Here is a 19,359-nt window from a genome sequence, read left to right as displayed (position 1 = left end):
TCAGTATACTGAAGAAAAACAAGCCAGATGGGCACTTTCAAAAATTGGAAGTAATGTTTATTATAATTTAAGGTTAATGGCTACATCTAATAACACTGCTCAAATGTGTGAAATCGAGGTGTGATGTGATGTGCAGGATCCTTTTTTTTTTTTTGTTTTGAATCATTTAGTGATTTTGCAGCACCCCTTGTACTCCAAGCAGTTTCATGTGCAAATATCTACCTGTTTGAAATGTCTATTATCACCTTAAGTTTCTCAAGTCTTGGAAATTTTATTAATCCAATAAAATTTTAAACACAACATCTGGTGTTTTCACACACACGATCTTCCCCTGTAAAGGAGGCCAGGCCAGCTATGACTCCCCCATCTTGTCTTCCCATCTTTGTTGCCATGACAATCGTGCACAGCGCTCCTGTCCCCTGAGAGTCAGAGAGAAAGAAGAGAGAAAATGAAAAGACAGAGAGGAGGGATATAAAATGTAGAGGAAATGAAGGTAGGGGAATGAAATGTGATGGTAACAGACGACAATGAGGAAGAGGAGTAAGACAGTATAATTTAGAGCAGATGAAGAGAGAGGACTGTCGGATAATAGGACAATCTTACAAGTAGAACAAGGACAAATGTTTACAGGTTTGGCTCAACAAAGGCAAGCATTACTCATGTTGTACACCCTCTTAACAATGTATATAGAAAACCTGGAGGAAGGACCATTTGCTCGCTCTGTGTGGGCTCTGTATAGACCAAGGCCACAGTTTCAACAGCTTATTGAAATACTGGGCCACTCATCACACTGCAGATTCAGTTTGAAAAGCAGCTCGAGCTTCGTCAGAGCTGTTGCTCCAGGATGAAAACATCCACACACACACACACACACACACACACACACACACACACACACACACACACACACACACACACACACACACACACACACACACATTTGGAACCACACACCTATTCCAACACACGTTCTGCATTTTACTGAACTCTGTCGTAAAAAACGGTGTTTGCATGTGCAGTTTCTCAAAATTCTTGAGTCTCTATGACTGGGTTACACCAACAGATTAATAGATTAGTTCTAATCAGATTTTAGCAAAACTAGGTTAAAATGAGTAAAAACCGCATTTCAAAATTAAGCAGAGCTCCATTGCACAATTAAAAACTAATCTGTGTTTATATGTAAACCAAAATGAAGTCAAGTTTAATCAGCATGGAGATGTTGGCTTACACAAATTAAAAGAAATGCATTTGAGTTCAACAAAACATTGCATTTGTTAGCTAGCTAAAAAGTTAGCAAAACATTACATTGTTTACTATATATCTAAAAAGTAAAAAAAAAAAAAAAAAAAAAAAACAACGACAACATTGCAGTATTTGCTAGGTACCTAAAAAGAAAAATGCATATTGTTTTCTAGCTGGTGTAAAAGTTAATAAAATGTGATTGCTTGCTATCTAGCTAAAAAAAAACTTAAAACATTAAATTGTTTGCTATCCAGCTAAAAAGTTAAAAATAAAAACAAAAACAACAATGTTAGATTGTTTTACCGCTACCTTTAAAGTTAACAAAGCATGACATTGTTTGCTAGCTCGCCTACCCATGATGGCTCGGCACAGAAGCTCGTATTTCTCCACCTCTAAGAAAAAACTTGTTGGTTGACTTCATGAAGCAATATGGCCAAATAATAGAAGATTAAAAACAAACAATAGCATGGTAAGGAAAAAGGAGATGACTGCCTGGCCGCAGCTGGCAGACTGTTTTAACAGATCAACTGGAGAGAAAGAGGAGACACATCACTAAACTCATTTGGGCTCATTCTATCCCACAACTTTGTTTGAGGAACTTCATTATAAAAATGTGAAAGTTTTGCTGCCAGAATCAAATTGAATCTTTCTTAATTTTAAGATAGTTTTTAAGTTTGGGTCAGCATAATTTAAAGTTAAGCCATGTTAAAAAATTAATCATGTTGGTGCAACCAAGCCTATGTGACAAGTTATTTTGTAGCACCAAGGGATTGCAAGGACATTTTTTCAAGTCTAATCAAGATATACAAATGCCTGACCCACTTCTTTATCACAGTGCACACAAATTATACAAGCTATTGAGCAGAAACACTAATGCTCATATTATGTATCTACGCTCCCTGCTTTTAGTGCTGTTCACTAATTTCCTCATTAGCACATTTCTTTGTAGTTCTGCCTGTTATTCTAGGCATACTTCACTGTCTACTGTAAAAGAAGTAAAGGAAGCAGCCTCCTCCACACTGACGCTTCGAGCCAGTTTAGGTCACCAAACAACTGTCGGCACTCGCTTTCACTTCCCATTTGTTTACTTCCCCTCTCATTTAAATGATAATAGACACATTCTTAGTCATTATGGTGGAAGGGTGCCTTGCTGATAATAATATCAGGCCTTTTAAGCCAATGTTGCATCCTCAGTGATCAATCCAGAGTCTTTTAAACGCAGCGGCGTTCTGTTGTGGGGTATTGAGCTGAGCTTTACTGTCATTCAGCAGCTTCAGCAGAGTAAAAAATATGAGGATTATGGCCCCAGTGCATAATGTAAATGCTATGTGTGTGTGTGTGTGTGTGTGTGTGTGTGTGTGTGTGTGTGTGTGTCTGTGTGTGAATCTTCGATGTTTGTGTGCTGTGCATTAATAAACACTCACCTTCTTGCATACCTACCTGCCTGTGCTGATATTACATCTGTATGGCATGCATGAATTCATGGATGCTTGCGTGTGTGCAGGAACATGCGATTCCTATATTTCTTTTCCAGTGAGCTTCAGCTGCTCATAAATGTTACATTCAGCCCGATTCGATCGACTCTGAATTACGTGTATACATCAGCATCATAATGCCAGAGGAAGTGTTAAGCAGATTTAAAGAATGCATCATGCATGAAGACGCGTTCGCACCGTGCAGCATTTCAATCAGCTGTTCTCGCTGACACAGTGGATGAATGGAGAGTCGGGGGTCAATCTACATCAGTCCCTTGAATCTTTATTCTCCTTCAGCTCCATGCCCAAATTTATTGACCATATGGTCACAGTTAAACTCATTTCTACATGCTTGACGCTAATTGTGTCAACCTTGCTGCCGGTTTGAAGATTTTCAGAGGTTCTTTCAAAGTGAAAGGTTTTTATTGACCTCCGTCACTGTGTAATTTAGGGTTGCTGGGTCATACAACCTGCTGTTGTAATGGGAAACACTTACTATTGACATCTGACCTTCTGATGTGTGTCCTTCCTGGGTCAAACACACACGCACACAAACATTCATCAGCAGCTGGGATGTTCCACTTGCTCCAGTAACTGCTGCCCCATAATCTGAGGGAGGAAGAGATAGAGAGAGGGAGGGAAAATAGGAAGGATAAATTATGAATCGTGTAGAGAGAGGGGCTTTGCAGCAACAGAGAGTTTTAACATTTAATGATTTTTTGCCAATGCAGCAGAAAAGAGGCTAAGATGGATGCTTGCATGTTGTTTCATGTCGTAATGTCGATGGAACGTTCCATTAATACTTCCAGTTTGGTTTTTCTCTGTGCACGCTTGGTTACCAGATGTTGTAAGAAAGAATACGCTGTCACTGGTAGCAGAAATGAAGTAGAATGATGCTGTGATGGATCGAAGGTCTAGCTCTAATATAAATGTGCTGCTGCTCATATTTAGCAAAGTAGACTCCTGCCATTGTACACAGAACTACTTGATTGCCTTGGCAACAGCAACTCTGTCCCAATCCTGCCTCATGTCATTTGTCTATTTTTGTCTCCATATACTGTGCTGTATAGTTTAGTGGCAGGAAAAGGGGCTTCAGGGCGGGGAAGTTTTCTTAGAAAGCCGTGCATACTCTCATCTGCGCGTGGAGTAAACAATCAAATCAACAGTCTGAATTAGGGTTGTAAATTTTTTTCATTTTCCTTAACTGATAGTTGAAAATTCTAACAATCAATTAATCATTACTAATTAATAATAATACAAACCTTTTATTTAACAAATACCTCTACCAGACAAAACCATGTCAAATTACAGCCATTTCTTGATTAATTATTGATTAAGACATTTTTACTCGGTTACACCTTTAACAGTGACTAAACAATTAATGTGGAGCTATAACGATTAATCAATAATTGAATTAATTATTCTTTTGATTCCAGTTGTTCTGATTCTTCTTCTTCTTCTTCTTCTTAATTCTGAATATTTTCTGGTTTCTTTGCTCCTCAATGACAGTAAGCTGAATATCTTTGGGTTGTGGGCAAAACGAGACATTTGAAGAAGTCAGTTTGGTCTTTGGGAAACACATTTTTCACCGTTGTTCGAAAACTGTTTTAGACCAAACAACTTATCACTTAATGCAGAGCTTCAATGATTAATCAATAATTAATTGCCAACTATTTTGTTAATCAAAAAAAGGTCAAAGTTCTTTGATTCCAGCTTATTAATTCTGAATATTTCCTGGTTTCTTTGCTCCTTTATAACAGCAAACAGATTTTTTTTTTTTGTTTGAAGGCAAAACAAGACATTTGAGGGCATCATCTTAGGCTTTGGGAAATGGTGATCAACACTTTTCACCATTTATTTTGACATTCTATAGACCAAACAACTAATCAGTTAATTTAGAAAAATACAGACAGATTAATTGACAATGATAATAATCGTTAGTTGCAGCCCTAGATTTATGATTAATCATGAACATCACTGGTCTGAATAGGTTTGTTTTAATCTGTTGGAAGTGGAAGAACCTACATGAGGAATGATGGCTCGTGATGGATGTGAGAATAAAGCAGTTAAAGTGGGAATGTAGATTATTCCCTACACTGGTATGCTGTGAATCCTCTCCCCTGACGACTGGCTCAGAGTATTAATATTTCATTAGCACAAATGAGATTGATCTTCTTGGTGACTCTCTACAGTGTGTTAACTGGTATATGAGAGAGATGGAGACAGATAGAGGGAGAATAAGTCATGGTGCACGGAGGAAGAAGAAGAAGGAGAGGAGGAGGAGGAGGAGGAGAGGGAGGGAACAAGATAAAAAAGGGCAGAGAGAGAAGATCAGCTTCTCAATGTAAGCCTTGAGCGAAGCGGAGGGAGTGGAGAGGAGAGGAGAGGAAACCGCTCTGTAGTTGCTCAGAAGATGTGCATAGTAAGGCAGAAGCTCAGGCTTTTCTTTGATATGACGCTCAAGCTGCTGAGCTCCTTCTCAGTGGGTAATAGTTGAGATTCTGGGAGCTGAGAGCTGAGAGCTCGCATTGGAGACAGCTGGCAAGCAGACTAAAGAGGGGGTGTGTGTGTGTGTGTAGGGGGTTGCTTGTGGGGGACCTGTAGCTCGGACCGGCAGTCCAGGGCTGCTGCAGCATAAAGTCAGCCTGTCTAATGCAGATAGATCAGTTGCTCCTCTTCTAATAGCACGGGTGAGAGCGCTGAGTGGAGCTGGATACAGCGCGGGGGGGGAGGAGATCACTTGGATTAGCAAGCAGCCTAGCGCAGTGTGTTGCTCAGAGAGCGAAAGCAACAGAGAGGAGGAGGAAGAGGAGGAGGAGGAGAAGGAGGAGGAGGAGGAGGAGGAGGAAGAGAGAGCCGGGGCCAGTTGCGCTCTGCTCTGCAGCAGGAACCAGGGTCCATTCGTTCGTCCTGGGGAGTTTTTTTTTGATCAGAGGGGACGAAGGAAGAGCACAGCAGGTCATTAATGCTCTCTCTGTCTCTCTGCCGATGTTTTGCAGGAGTGGTGCCAGCCAAGAGGAGTCCAAAGCTGGTGGTGAGTACTATGATCTTCAGCTCTTTTGTGTGTGTGCATGTCAGCTTTACTGAATGAAAGCAGCGCTATTTAAAGAACAAAAGACACAGAGATGTGATATCTAACTCTTGCTCTACTGTTCTGCATCCAGAGCTTCATAGAACCTCATGTTTTATCCTGCTGTCATCATTCCTCCACTTCTCTCTCAGTCTGCCACTTTGACTTCTTCTCGTGCCTCTGTGTTGTCATTTCTCTTTGTTTTATACACTCACCACTCCTGCCATGCTGCCATCCTGTGACTGATTAAGCATAGCCTAGGCAGAACAGTGTAACAGTGACCAGCTGTTGGGGAGGGCAGACCGCCACAGCTGAGGGAAGATGGGAGATGAAGCAAAGATAGCAGGAAAAAAAAAAGGGATGTGGGTGAAGGAGGGGAAGACCAGAGTGGAGATAGTTCGTCCCACAACAGTGAATCACTATGATAGCCCACAGAAACAGAGGATGCGCTGAGGGGGCAATGACGACAGAGTGAGCTGGAAGCAGAGCAGAGGGAGACTGGGGAAGCTGGAGGAGAGATTGCAACAGATTGCAATGTGACTCGTAGTTGTGATGGATAAGAGGGGACGGGGGGGTGGGGGTTGGGGGTTGAGGGGAGAAGGGTAGAAAGAGGCAGCTCTTTGAGGGAGGGAGGAGGGTCTCTTATGGGACAGGGCAGTTATTTAGGAATTTAAAGAGCAAATGCCTCCTCATTTTTACGACTTATCTCAACCTGATAAAAAATCAATACGGGCTCAGAAGAGATGCCGCTGCAGCTTTAAATTACTGTCACCCTAATTCACCCCTGGAGAGCCTGGAGAGTTACAGTAGAAGGACACTTCCTCTGGACAGGCTCACCCAAGGTCAGCGATGGGTTCAATTCCCGACATTTGATCTTGATTACAAGCCCTCCCCTCAGCTCTCTGGATTTTAGAATAAGGATTATTTTGATAGTCAGGGCTGTGGGTGTTACCTATTCAGGTCACATGGCATGGCGGATTGGAGGGAGGGGTGGGCACTGTAAGGGGGTCGAGCGGGACCAATAGTGGCACTGCCTGACTGTCACTTTGGATTAGTTTTCCAGTGAGGAAAAGCCAGTTTTCCCCCCTCTGTGTTATGTCAGTGAAATGTCACGCTGCATGCAACTTCGTGTCAGCCCAGAACGACCATTTTGCCTCCAGTTCTGAGTCAAAATAAATGCTCACAGTAAACTCACATATGCAAGAGAGACTGTGCTGTCTCAGCCCATTAAACAAGTCTCCAGTGATCAAATGAGAAGTCAATTTTGCATGGCTGTTGTCCTCATTAAGGAGCATTACTGGAAGATTTGACCCTTCATCTTGTACAGTGTGATGAGTGAGAGACTGGGACGCCGTGCCACGACTTCGCTACCATTTCATGCGCTGGTTTATTATTCATATCAGATGAAAAATGATTCAGTTGTCATTTTGGCGCCTTTTCACTGTCAGTAATTGCATTTTCTCAGCGATGCTCATTTTACATAGAGCTGTAAAGTGTTTTATCATGTGCTTCTGCACATAATAATGCAGTAACGTACATTTTCTGGTAGCAGAATTAGAATACAAACCATTGGGCGGCTAGCGACACAATAACATGGGTAAAAAGCTATGGTACTCTGTAGGTCTATATTTGTCTAAGTGATATTCAGGTGAAAAACACAACACAAGCGCTTCGTTGGTGGGGGTGTGTTGCTTCATGCAGTGGTGAAACAAGTAAGAATGATTCAAGAAGTCCAGTTTGAGCGACAGAGTTATCGCGACAGCAGTTATTTTACCTTTTGTAGAAAGATTGTAATCACATTACAAAGTAATCTACCAGGAATGTGTCCTTGCACAAATTTATTTGGTCACTGCAGCATTTTGCCAGATGATGTTGCGTTGCAGCCAAAGTTAAGCCAGGTTCAGTGGCCTAATATGCAAGATTAAAAGGAAAATTTGCCACTTTTCATGTGGATGTTCAGTCAGTGTAAATGGTAAATGTTGTCAATTGAAGCAATAAATTCCTCATTGTGCTATACTGACAGAGAAAGCTGAGTTCTCCAGCTGCAAAATCAGCTTTTTTGTCCTGCATCCAGTGATGTCACAGTGATGTAGTTGGTGTTAAGGATAAACTACTGCATGTCGCAGCTTGGATTTCTAGTTTCTGCCTCTGGGTAGCCATGAAGTGTGCTAAATGAGAATTTTTCTCACCTAATGCTATGTTTAGCTGTAAAGTAATAGCTATAGGCTAAGGTGGCAATACAAGATAACATAGCCATGGGTGTCAGAAGCTTGCATGCAGTGCCTGCTGGTACATGTAGGCACTGCTGGCACAGCTCTGCGAGCAGGAGAATTCAGCATTCAAGACCAATATAACAACACCAACACTGAGTAGACATCCACAGTCAAAGTGCTGAATTCTCTTAAACACTGAATATTTAAATTTTTAAACCATTTTTTATTTCACATAAGAAGCTTCTATTAATCTTTGAATGTCTGTCACCATATTTTATTATTTTATCATCACCGTAAGAAAAACAAGAAAATCCTCAAACAAAATCCTCAGTTTGAATAAGGTGATTAAATTAACTTTCTGTAATGAATGTAAATCATCAGTTTTGTCAGCATGAACATAATTTATGGTGGCGGTGGTTAGATTATTGCTAGACTGCCCAGTTTATAAACGGAGGTTGCCTCCCCTTGTGTGCAGCAAGCAGGAGACCAAACCACAATTCTAGGTGGTGTGTAGATGTGAACCCGAGACCCGCAAAAGTTCCTGTGAGAGTCATCATTTTAATCCAAAACATGATGTTTCCCCAGTTGTAGCCAGGTGGTTTTGGCCTTAAACTTATGCAGATCTTAACCAGAGCATAATCACTACATAAAACATTAGTTCATCCAGCCACCACTGGAATCTAATTCTACAATTGGTATAATACTAATAAAATAGTGTAGCCTAATCTTTAGGAATGTAACAATACCAAAAACTCAAGGTACACTAAAAAGTCCACGATACAATATTTATCATGATATTAAAATGATCATGATTATTAAAAAAACATTTTTGTTTGTGTAAAATTATTTTTTCTTATTAACTCAAAGTACTTCTGCTTTCATTCTTTAATAAAAGTAGAAGTCAGCCGTGACCTGAGCATGTGCAAAAAAATTTGCATGAATTGTCTTTGCAGCAGTCAGTAGTCCTGGTAGATATTTTCCGGTATGATATCAAGACATTTTTTTATTGTAATATCACCATATTCAATATATTGTTACCTCCCTACTGAACTTCTGCAACTGTACACAAATACTGGATTTAATGAGTATGAACAGACCTGTAATCAGAATTTGAATGTCAGTATTATGACTGAAGCTTCAAACTATTCTGTACAGCCCTTATACTTTCTGTTAATTGAATAGCAACAAACAACTCAAAATACGTCTCTCCCACCTGCCAGGATTCTTCTCTGCTGTTGATTTTACAATTTGCTGTCAAGACTGATTTTACACCTTCCTGTTTTAATTGGGATCAGCCTTGATTCTGTGCATTGGTTTCCAAGCATAGGATGCTGTGCAATAAACAAAGAATCATAGGATTCATAAAAAGCAATATCTTTGTTCATTAAAATTCCCTCGCATTTCAATCTGTCTTTGTCTGGCAACCATGGAAACCAAGTCACTTCTCCTCACACTCCAGCCGACGTTTTTAGTGAGAGATGTTCTACTGCAATGTTTAAAAAAGATGACCTTGGACGCGTTTTCTCTCTCTTTGTCCTCCATCAACACCTTTCTCACTCATCTCTCCTTCCCTATATCTCGCCCTTATCACTGACTCACTTATCACTCTCACTTTTTTCTCCTCTCTCTGTCCTCTACCTCCATCTCATGCTTATATCCACCCCCGTCCCTCACACACATACACCTCTTTCTGTGTTTTCTGTCCACCCAGCATCAGCTAGAGAGGAAAGACAGCCAGAGCAGCTCCCAGCACAGTGTGTGCAGCCATCGCAGCACCCACACCGATTCTCCCAGCCACCCACCCTCTGTCATGCCCAGTGAGGCTGTGGCTCCCACTCCTGCTGCCCCCACCCAGCCTCTGCCAGGCCTGCCCCCTCAGGACCCTGCAGATGGCACCCTCACCCTCCAGAAGAAGCCAGACCCCTTTAAGATCTGGGCACAGTCCAGGAGCATGTACGAAAGTCGATGTGAGTAGAATTCCTTTACTTTTATGTGAATGTTTTGCTGACTTTTGAGTTTAAAGGTTCATCCTCTAGCGATATTACAGACCTTTTAACCTTCTATGAGAGTGAAAATGGCCTGAGATCTGGCAGGAGATCTGGCTTAAAATCAAGATGAAAGCTAAAAAAAAGCAGCTCTCACTTGTGGAATGACCTGCCTAGGTCTTAGGCTTTTATCACACATTTTCGTATGCAGACATTTATGTAATGTTTTGAAGGATTGTTTTGGCAGAGATTTAGATGAGAAGATCGACCTCTTGTTGGTACTGTAAATATGAAGCTCCGACCAGGCCGGCAGCACTAACCGGAGTGTAAAAACCACAATCTGCTGTTTCACAGGGGTTATGTGCAGACTATTACTTGCTTTAGAGATGCTGGTGGGCGTGTTTTGTTGTCTTCTGACAGAGCCAGGCTAGCAGTTTCCCCTGTTTCCAGTCTTTATGCAAAACCAGGTTAACCAGCTGCAGGCTGTAGCTTCATGTTTCACAGAGAGACATAAAAATGGACGTGAAATTGATGATCATCTTATGCTTGGTACAAAAGAAAATACATGCATTTCCCAAAATGTCAACTAATTCCTAACCTTGAGTGTTTTCATTATCTTTACCATGTGGACTTTTTAATTTTCATTCCGTTTGATTCGTTTAATTTGTTATTTCTTCTGTTTTTCTATGAAGAATTTTTTAAATTCATGTTGAGCGCTATAAAATGACTACTGTATGAACCTGTGATAAAACATGAAGGAAGGGACTCAACTGATAACTGCTGGATGGATTTATCTTATAAATTTGTTCACTGACTGAGTAGTTAGAGCCCTGTGATAAAGTAAAAAGATGCCTTGGAAACATCTGTAATTGCTTTACTTGTTGTGCTTTACCAATTGTATTTGGATCAGTTGTGGAGAAGTTGCAGAAGAATCACAGTTGAATGCAGTGTTTTTCACCACAGGGCACATCTCTGTCTGCGTGCATTTGTGTCTGTTACTGCATTTGTGTGTTAACAAAACAATTGTGTGCTTACTGAGTCACAACTGATCCAGTGACAAAAGGTGCCTCTAAGACGGAAGTGCCCTTGAAAACACACAAGTGTTAGCTGGTGTGTGTGTGTGTGTGTGTGTGTGTGTGTGTCAGTCATACACACACTGCTCTTGCCTTCCATGTTTTAATGGAACAGGCGAGTGCAAAAAAAAAAAAAAAAGAATAGAATGTGTGTGTGGGTGTGTGTGTGTGTGTTGGCGTTGGGTGATTTGTTCAGATTTTCCAACCTCGCCACTGTTGGCCCAACAACAGGCAATCGTCGATATATTCATACAGGTGTGCGCCTCCCCCCATTTTTAGCTGTGAAATGTGTGTGGGTTGGCTACATCCAATAAATAGAAAAAATAAATTCTCAAAATGTCAATAACGTAAATACTGTTACACCCGTTTTCCTTATTATACAAGAAAATATAACCGTGCACCTTCTGAATTCAAGTTTTTCTCGTGTACAGAAGTATGACAAGCTTAACTGCCTTGTTAACGTGGTAAAAACACACTTCACTCAAACTTGATTGACAGAAACAAAGTAAACCTTATCAAAATCATCTTTGTCAGTATGCACTTTTGAATTTTTCTATAGCCCGCAAGAGACTGCCTGCAAATCAGGCTTTCGTGTGTGATACAATAAATACAACTAAAGTACATATTTCTGAGATATATGAACCATAAACTGTATGGTCTGAACCAATATGGTATTGGTTGCATCTTTTTAAAGCACTTATGAGCTGTGACTGGTTGTTATAGGATTACACCTGCAACCAACCACCTGCCATTCACTCAGTCAAGACTCACAATGCACTCTGGACTGGTGGGCCACAGAGAAACTCATGTTAGCTAAGCTAACATAAAGCTTCAGAATGTCTCTTTTGAGGCTAAAGAGACAAAAAGTTGATTGTGAACATCACCAATTCCAGAGTGAATGAACTGTAGTATGTATTTACTTTGCCAGCTGCAACAAGGAATAAATGTTTTGTTGTGATGGAAGAATATAACATATACTACAAATGAAACTATGGCTAGTTTACTGCCAGATTTCCTGAGGGCTCAGGGGAATACACATTAAGATTACACTGTAAGAGTTATTTGTAGCCATCAATTGACAAAGTATTCTGTATGGCCCACTAAACCCCAATCATATTCCAATTTCACCCACCTGTTATTGAAGCTGAATAGCTCTGGTGTTTACTGTACTGCTAAATTAGAGTCTGTCCCAGAGCAGCAAGTCTCACTCATTCAGACCATTAAATTAGAAAAACAAAGCAACAAAAATCACCCAAAAAAAAATCATCAGAGTCAGCCAATCGCCAATATATTCATCCAATCACCCAAATTTAGTGTGTGTGAATATGCATGTGTGTGTACTTTCCTGCACGTCATTCAGTGATTGGACGAAGCTCTCTTCACCTTTTAAATCATGTTTACAAAACTGACCACATTTACATTATCAGCAGCCAAACAGCTTGTCTTGCGCCCTGTTTAGTCACTGGAAAAACAGAGAATCCAAAATCCAAAAGTGGAACACTAGAAAGTAGGCAGCCTCTCTCTGTGAGACTCCTAAATATCATTTGCAGTCATGGCCTATTCTTTCATTATTCATGGGGAAACACTGTAAGGGTGTCAAACCACTTGTTTTCTGTTTCTGTAATAGAAGAGCCTGTGAGAAAAGGGGGAAGGATCCTCCAAAATAAAGGCTTCACTCGATTGTTCTGGCTGAATCACATCTTTCAGACCTCCTGTACTTGCACCAGCGGTACTATTTAAAGGAAGAATAGGTCGGTATGTGCTGTGAAATACATCTCTGGTGTGAAAGATTGCTTTGTGATTGTAGATGGGTGACGTCTATGGCAAATCTGCTGTGTTAGCTTGTAGCAAATTGTGCTTGTTGCCAACCAGTCAGAGACGTGGACACGCCGTGTGTTTCGATGTTGGTTAATAATCACGGCTGCCTGTGGAATCTAGGACTGCTGCTGATTAAATATTAACCGGGCCCAGAGAGGGCTGCTTTAAGCTGTGGCTGATTGGTATATCTGTTTGATAACCCCTGAAGGAGTTGTAGCCCCTTTTTGAGTCGGCGGGGGAGGAGGGGAGACACAATGAAACAAGGAAGAGAGAAGGAGACAAAGAATGACAAAGAGGCCCAGATTCTCTGTCTGTATTTTCATATGCATTCCTGTGCATGCTGCTGCATACAAGTGCACACTCTTGAATTTGTGTGCAGGTGATTCCATGCTGCCATAGAGTGCACCCGTAGATTTCAGTGGCAACACAGTGTGACTGAAAGGGGAGCTTTTTGGAATTTTGCTTATGCACTCAATTCTTCATGTTACCCATCACTTGATGTGGCACCAAGTGTGAACCAACCATGACATCACCCACTGGTTTGTGGACTACCATTTTGAAGCCTCAAGCTTCAGATTCTTGGGGTTTCCATCTTGGTTTTTTGCAACTAGAGTATGTGCAGTACCACAGAGAGCATGGAGCTGCTGGGTGACGTCCTGTGACTTGGGCAGTGTTTGGTTTTGGCTCGTCGGTACAGCAGGAAATAATGGCGGCCTTCCTGGCCACAAAGTTTCTTATGATACAACTTATCATCTCACTAAAATATGTTTCAGTAAACACTGTACGGAAGAAATAGGCAATGCTGTAACAGAATCTTGATTTATATTTGATCAACACTACCTAATTTTACAGTTTGATCTGAGTTCCAAGAGCCTCCATTAGAAACTAGAGGCACAATAGCAGCCTGCCTGGCCACAGTCTTTCTTACATAACAGCTAAACAGTACACTAAAACATTTTAATAAAAACATCTGAGGCAAGAAATAAGCAATAACAGAATCTTGATTCGTACTTGGTCAGCACTGTCTAGTTTGACAATTTGCTCTGAGTTTTGTGAGCCCTGTGTGTTGCACTGGCCAGACTTACTGAGAATGACTTGTCAATCACATGATATTGGACCATAATTTACAAAATGAACATCATGCTGTATTAAAGAACACTTGAAAGTAGCAATTGAGACCATAAACTCATGAGGAAACTGTTAACTGAGCTCATAATCAAGTGAGAAGTGGGATAGGGTTTGCCTTAAGTCACGATATGATAAGATATGATGCAGTAGAAGACAATGCAATGTGTCGGTCTTTACATTTTTATTCAACTAATGCTACATTTGTAGAGTGCTATTAGTTACCTGCTCTCCCAGTGACATGACGTCTCTGTGGGTCAGACTCGTGGTTCTGAACTCTGCTATCAGACACGTTTTGCATAAATGATTTGCAGCAGTGTTTCTCATCTTTCTTATAAAACCCAAACTTATTCCACACTTGTATGTTATAAAAGTTTGGTTGTGCGACGCGGTACAATGTCACTTCTGTCACTGTTTTCAGTGTGATCTGTTGTGAGGAAATAAAGAGGAGACACAGGAGAGGGAGGAGGGAGCGCTTGTTTTGTGTGATTGCACCAGCAAGCATCCAGCGAGAGCGGTGCAGGCAGAGGCAAGACGAGAGAGAAAACGGAGGAACGTTACAGCGGCAGTTCCTTGATGCCAAAAATAAAACATGTGCGTCCTAATGAGATGCATCGATATGCTAGTGCTGCGTCAGTTTGTTTCCAAATCATGTTTTTACTGATACAGGCCGTTTGAACCGATGCACTGGTATCTTACACATTAAAGTCTGATGCATCGGATGCATGAGTGAATCATTACACCTCTAGGAAGCTACATCCACTATTCAATACATGGTCTGTGTGGTAGACAGCCATACCTCTTCCTGTTAGTTTATATTGCTTTGATCACCAGACACGGGTCGTCAGAGGGTTAATTACAAGTCTAGCCACAACAGTTTAATTCACACCAAGCAAGTTATTGGGGGAACCGGAGCACTGAAGCTAATGGGTTCACTATTGGCCTTGCGTGGCAGCCGTGTAGACAGCAGGCAGTGTAAGAAGAAATGGCCTGTGCCGCCTGTGTGGACTGGCCCTGTGGGCTGAACAGACTGACACCAAATTGCCTGTGTCCTCCTCCACAGTCTGCTCTGTCCACGGCAGGATGCAAATGTGCAGGGAGTTGTGTATGTGTGTGACGGAAAGCAGGAGAAAGTGAGGCTACAAATCCACGTATGTGAGAAAGGTTCAGTTATAAATGGGGGCTAATAATAGGGATCGCCATTGAGTAACTTTTCAGACTGCAGGTCTCTCAGCGGGAGACTCTGCAGCCTAGTTTGTGGTCCACATCTGAGAGGAAGGAGCCAACCTGCTCAATGAGGCAGGGCAGAGACAAGGGGAAGAAGCAGCTGTTGGTCCTGCCTTATCTTATTCTGACGCTAATATGCAAAACAAACACCTTATTGATCAGCGATTACACAACTGGACGTGGATTGGCCATAATTAGACCAAATAGGAGACATACTTTGTTGATTAGGGCAGCAAGCATTCAGTCATTAGTCTACATAGATGCTAATCAGTCAACACTGAGCGGAGCCTGCAGGTCTTTGGTGGATTTGATGGTTGGTCTCCATGGAGTCGTCTCATTATTTCGCTTGTGTGTTTCAGTGCCAGATTGCCAGGAGCAGGACATTTTCCTTTGGCGAAAGGATACAGGTTTTGGCTTCCGTATCCTGGGAGGAAATGAGCCTGGGGAGCCTGTAAGTATCCCTCCTCTACCTTTGAATCCCATCAATAGTTTATCACAACAGTTAGTGAATTAGAGGTGTACATACATATTCACTCACATCATTTATATTATTGCTAGGCCTGTCACGATAACTACATTTTGTTGGATGACATCCCGTTCAAGAAATAAGTGCGATAAACAATATTATTGTCATTTTAAGATCACTTTATGTCACTTATATAAGGATAATACAGTATAATAATGCAAGAATACTACACTTCCCATGTTACTTTATGCTGTTTATAGGGTTCATTATTAGAAGGTAGGTCAGCACAATTTATGTGAATTATTAATGTCGAAATACCCTCTGCTCCCAGAGGTTTATCAAGTGGCCAACCTATTGAACCAACCTCTATTCTAAAAGCAGGTGTTTTATGGTAGGGTCATATTTTTTCCATGGTAAAAACTTTATTTGCACCATCACTGATGACAGACTGTTTTCTGATTTATTTCGATCTTCTGGCACAATCAGCACACATCATTTACTCAGAAACATTATAACTGACCTGTGATGAAGCATTTGCCACAGACCTACAGTACACATATTGACTGGCCCGGCACTACAGCACTTGTTTTCACCAGACGGAAGTAACATATATGGTTCATACCACTGAGCAGGATAGATGGGGTGGACATAAACAAAAGTGTTGTGTTTCTGTGTGAATTATTACTAAACTGGAGTCAGCTTCTATAAAATTAATATTTTCAGTTACATAATTTATTTTAAAATAATTTATTGGGGGGCTTAATTGAATATTTTTTAGAAATTGTGGTGGACACATCCCCTCTGTGCCCCCGGGATCTGCGCCCAAAGTCTCAACACAGTTTGTTCTGTTTATTTGGTTTAGGCACTGTAGAAAAGAATGCTTGGGCAGTGTGCCCAAGTCTTATAATGTTAGGGAAACCTTGCTTAAACCCTGTTTATTTTGGCATCACGTTGGCTAAAATGTTGGTGATGTAAACAAAATGCATGAATAAACGCAGTAATATTGTTTGATATGTGGACAGGGCATTAATATTTTTTTCTGACCTTGATAAGTCAACGAGGCTAATTATCATAATTATATATATTATACCTAAATACCATTTTTACATTGCCGAATACTTTTTCTTGGCATGTTTCCCAGTTCTATAGGACGATCTCTGTTGTGTTAGTTTTCCCTGTCTTTCCTTTTCCTCCTGCTTTACTCTTTAGTTTGCCTTGAAACCAGAGAAGCAGAAAGTCCTAACACATCACTCTGTCTCTAACTGGAGCTGTTGCTCTCTCGAGGATCATATAGACAGCTTGTTAAGAGAAGCAAAGGCCTTACCCACAATCCTTCTGGTTGTGCGCCATATATTTGTCTTAAAAGGAGGGAGCAAGAGGGAGAGAGGAAAGCAGATATTGTGGAATAGAGGGAAATAAAATGGCAGCAGGCTTCAGGTCTATCCCTCAGGAGTTCATACTTGTTGTTTGTGCCAAAAATGCTGGCTGGTAGTTGTGCACTTGTTTCTGTCAGCGCTGCGTGTGTACCCTCCCACACACAATGCCTACAGCACACAAGCTTCTCCATGGCCCCAACAGGCTGCACTGGCCTTCTCTGAACACCAGCCACAAACACCTTGAAGTAATGCAACAGTAGCGTCTGAAACGCCACTGTGTTTAGCAGATTAATTCAAATCAGAAGGAGATAAGTCACAATGAGCCATTGTGCTCTCTCTTGGCTGGTGGTTAATTTACTGCAGCTTAATGACTCTTAATTAGCCACAGTACTGTATCATAATTATAAAGCGACTGTATCCATGTCAGTCTGTTGATAGACAGATGAATTACAGCATCATTTAACAAAAGGCATTAATCCGTTACATCATGAATTGTGTATGCTTGCCTCTTCCAGATCTACATAGGTCATATAGTAAAGTATGGGGCAGCAGATGAGGATGGGCGCCTGCGGTCGGGTGATGAGCTCATCTGCGTGGACGGCACGGCGGTGGTGGGCAAGTCTCACCAGCTGGTGGTGCAGCTGATGCAGCAGGCTGCCAAACAGGGCCATGTGAACCTCACTGTCAGACGCAAGACCCCTGGATACGGAGGTGAGGAGAGTTTAACATTAAACTCGTGCATGTTTATTCATACATGCCTTGTGCACCATCGCATGCATGTTATGTAACCATAATGCATATCTCGCCAAGGTTCCTCACACGAAAACTTGAATCAAAAGTTAAAGGGATAGTTCAGATTATTTTATGTGGGGATGTATGGAGTATTTTCTCGATAGCCAGTGTGTTACTTACAGAAGATGCAAATCAACACTTCCCTGATCTGGTGATTTGATGAAGCAGAACCATTAAAGAAATGTATGAGTAATACTCATCTAACCGATATGTTCTCTTCCTCGTCATCCCCAGTGTCAAAAGGGGAAGGTGACGTTCCCCCGTCGCCGGCCTCCTCCCACCACAGCAGCACCCAGGCACCCAGCCTGACAGAGGGCAAGCGTACCCCCCAGGGAAGCCAGAACTCTCTCAACACTGTCAGCTCTGGCAGTGGATCTACCAGCGGCATTGGCAGCGGCGGTGGAGGTGGCAGCGGGAGCGCGGTGGTGCCTGCCTCCCTGCAGCCGTACGATGTGGAGATCCAGCGTGGCGAGAACGAGGGCTTTGGTTTTGTCATCGTGTCATCTGTTTCCAGGCCAGACGCCGGCACCACCTTTGGTAAGTGAGGCAGAGCGAGTTGAGATTGACAGGGACTTCTATTCTGCTTGACATGGGAATTAATTTTGTTTACTAACTCTGTTTGACTTCAATGTGGTTCAATTTAGACTTTAATCTGGCTCAACAGTTTGATTGTTTTGGGATTTGTAATCTGTTAGGTGAAAGAAGTTTTTCTGAAGATCATTTTTCTCTGTGATTAATTTACTCTCCAACTCTAAGCGGCAGCACAAAGAACTTTTTGGAACAACATTTTGGTGTCAAAGCAATGTTCTTCAAAGGTTACCACATGGCACTGATGATAATACTTTGCTGAAACAATTTATAACTATAAGGGTTCGATAGGGTGTCTGCAAGGTTTACCAAATTAAACTGAGGACCTTTTTTTAATACCACATAAAATGAAGCTTAAACCTGGAGGCAGTATATTTTTGGCATAATTGGTGCAAAACTTCCATAATAACCTTTCAATTGTGATTCAAGTGGTCTGAGAGAAAACTTCAGTAGACTTCTGCAGCTCCCCTTGGTTCTGTCCTCAGGCTTTAGAAAATCCTATTGGCTGTTTTCACAGGGCAACCGCATCCTTCCAATGCCACTTGAACTTGTGGGTTTGGTGGGAAGGATTTCACAGGGGATGCAGAGAGGAGCTGAAGGTTTTGACCAGATTTTGCTTGTGTAGGGTTGGGTATCATTTGGATTTTAACATTTCAGATTCTGATGATCAATTTTGGGTCTTAAAAATGCTCAATTTCAGTTCTTTGAGTGTCCTCCTGCATTCTTCATAGCAAAGTTGTGTTACACTAATTACCACTGATAAGCAGGAAACATTGACATAAGCTATTGTTAACTAGATAACCATAAAGATGGTGGTCTCTTTTCTGGTCACTTGAATGTTTGGGGGTTTACTGAGGCTACTTTACTGTAACAACAGAGGAGGATCCTGCCCATGTGGAACTTTAATAC

The 19,359-nt window shown here is 41.5% G+C and overlaps 1 protein-coding gene and 1 long non-coding RNA gene across 12 annotated transcripts in view; one reads left to right on the top strand and one right to left on the bottom strand.

The window, feature by feature from the left end:
• LOC146325064 (membrane-associated guanylate kinase, WW and PDZ domain-containing protein 1-like) overlaps positions 1–19,359 on the top strand; it is a 136,980-nt gene that overhangs the window by 104,792 nt on the left and 12,829 nt on the right. For all 11 annotated transcript variants that reach the window (XM_084720783.1, XM_084720786.1, XM_084720781.1 and 8 more), the window contains 5 exons: positions 5,717–5,751; positions 9,712–9,967; positions 15,588–15,679; positions 17,586–17,781; positions 18,097–18,399. In XM_084720783.1, the coding sequence (XP_084576909.1) occupies positions 5,717–5,751; positions 9,712–9,967; positions 15,588–15,679; positions 17,586–17,781; positions 18,097–18,399 (882 nt within the window). The remainder of the gene's footprint in view (positions 1–5,716; positions 5,752–9,711; positions 9,968–15,587; positions 15,680–17,585; positions 17,782–18,096; positions 18,400–19,359) is intronic.
• LOC146325062 (uncharacterized) overlaps positions 247–19,359 on the bottom strand; it is a 62,684-nt gene continuing 43,571 nt past the window's right edge. Inside the window, exons 2-3 of the long non-coding RNA XR_014770699.1 lie at positions 3,214–3,326; positions 247–419 (exon numbers count right to left, since the gene is read on the bottom strand). This is a non-coding gene — a long non-coding RNA (uncharacterized LOC146325062). The remainder of the gene's footprint in view (positions 420–3,213; positions 3,327–19,359) is intronic.

This window comes from Lutjanus erythropterus, chromosome 6 (assembly GCF_056507025.1).
Source record: "Lutjanus erythropterus isolate fLutEry1 chromosome 6, fLutEry1.hap2, whole genome shotgun sequence".
In the NCBI taxonomy this organism is placed as follows: Eukaryota; Metazoa; Chordata; class Actinopteri; order Lutjaniformes; family Lutjanidae; genus Lutjanus; species Lutjanus erythropterus.
The sequence above is the reverse complement of the archived record's forward strand: the minus strand, read 5'-3'. Positions and strand labels throughout refer to the sequence as shown.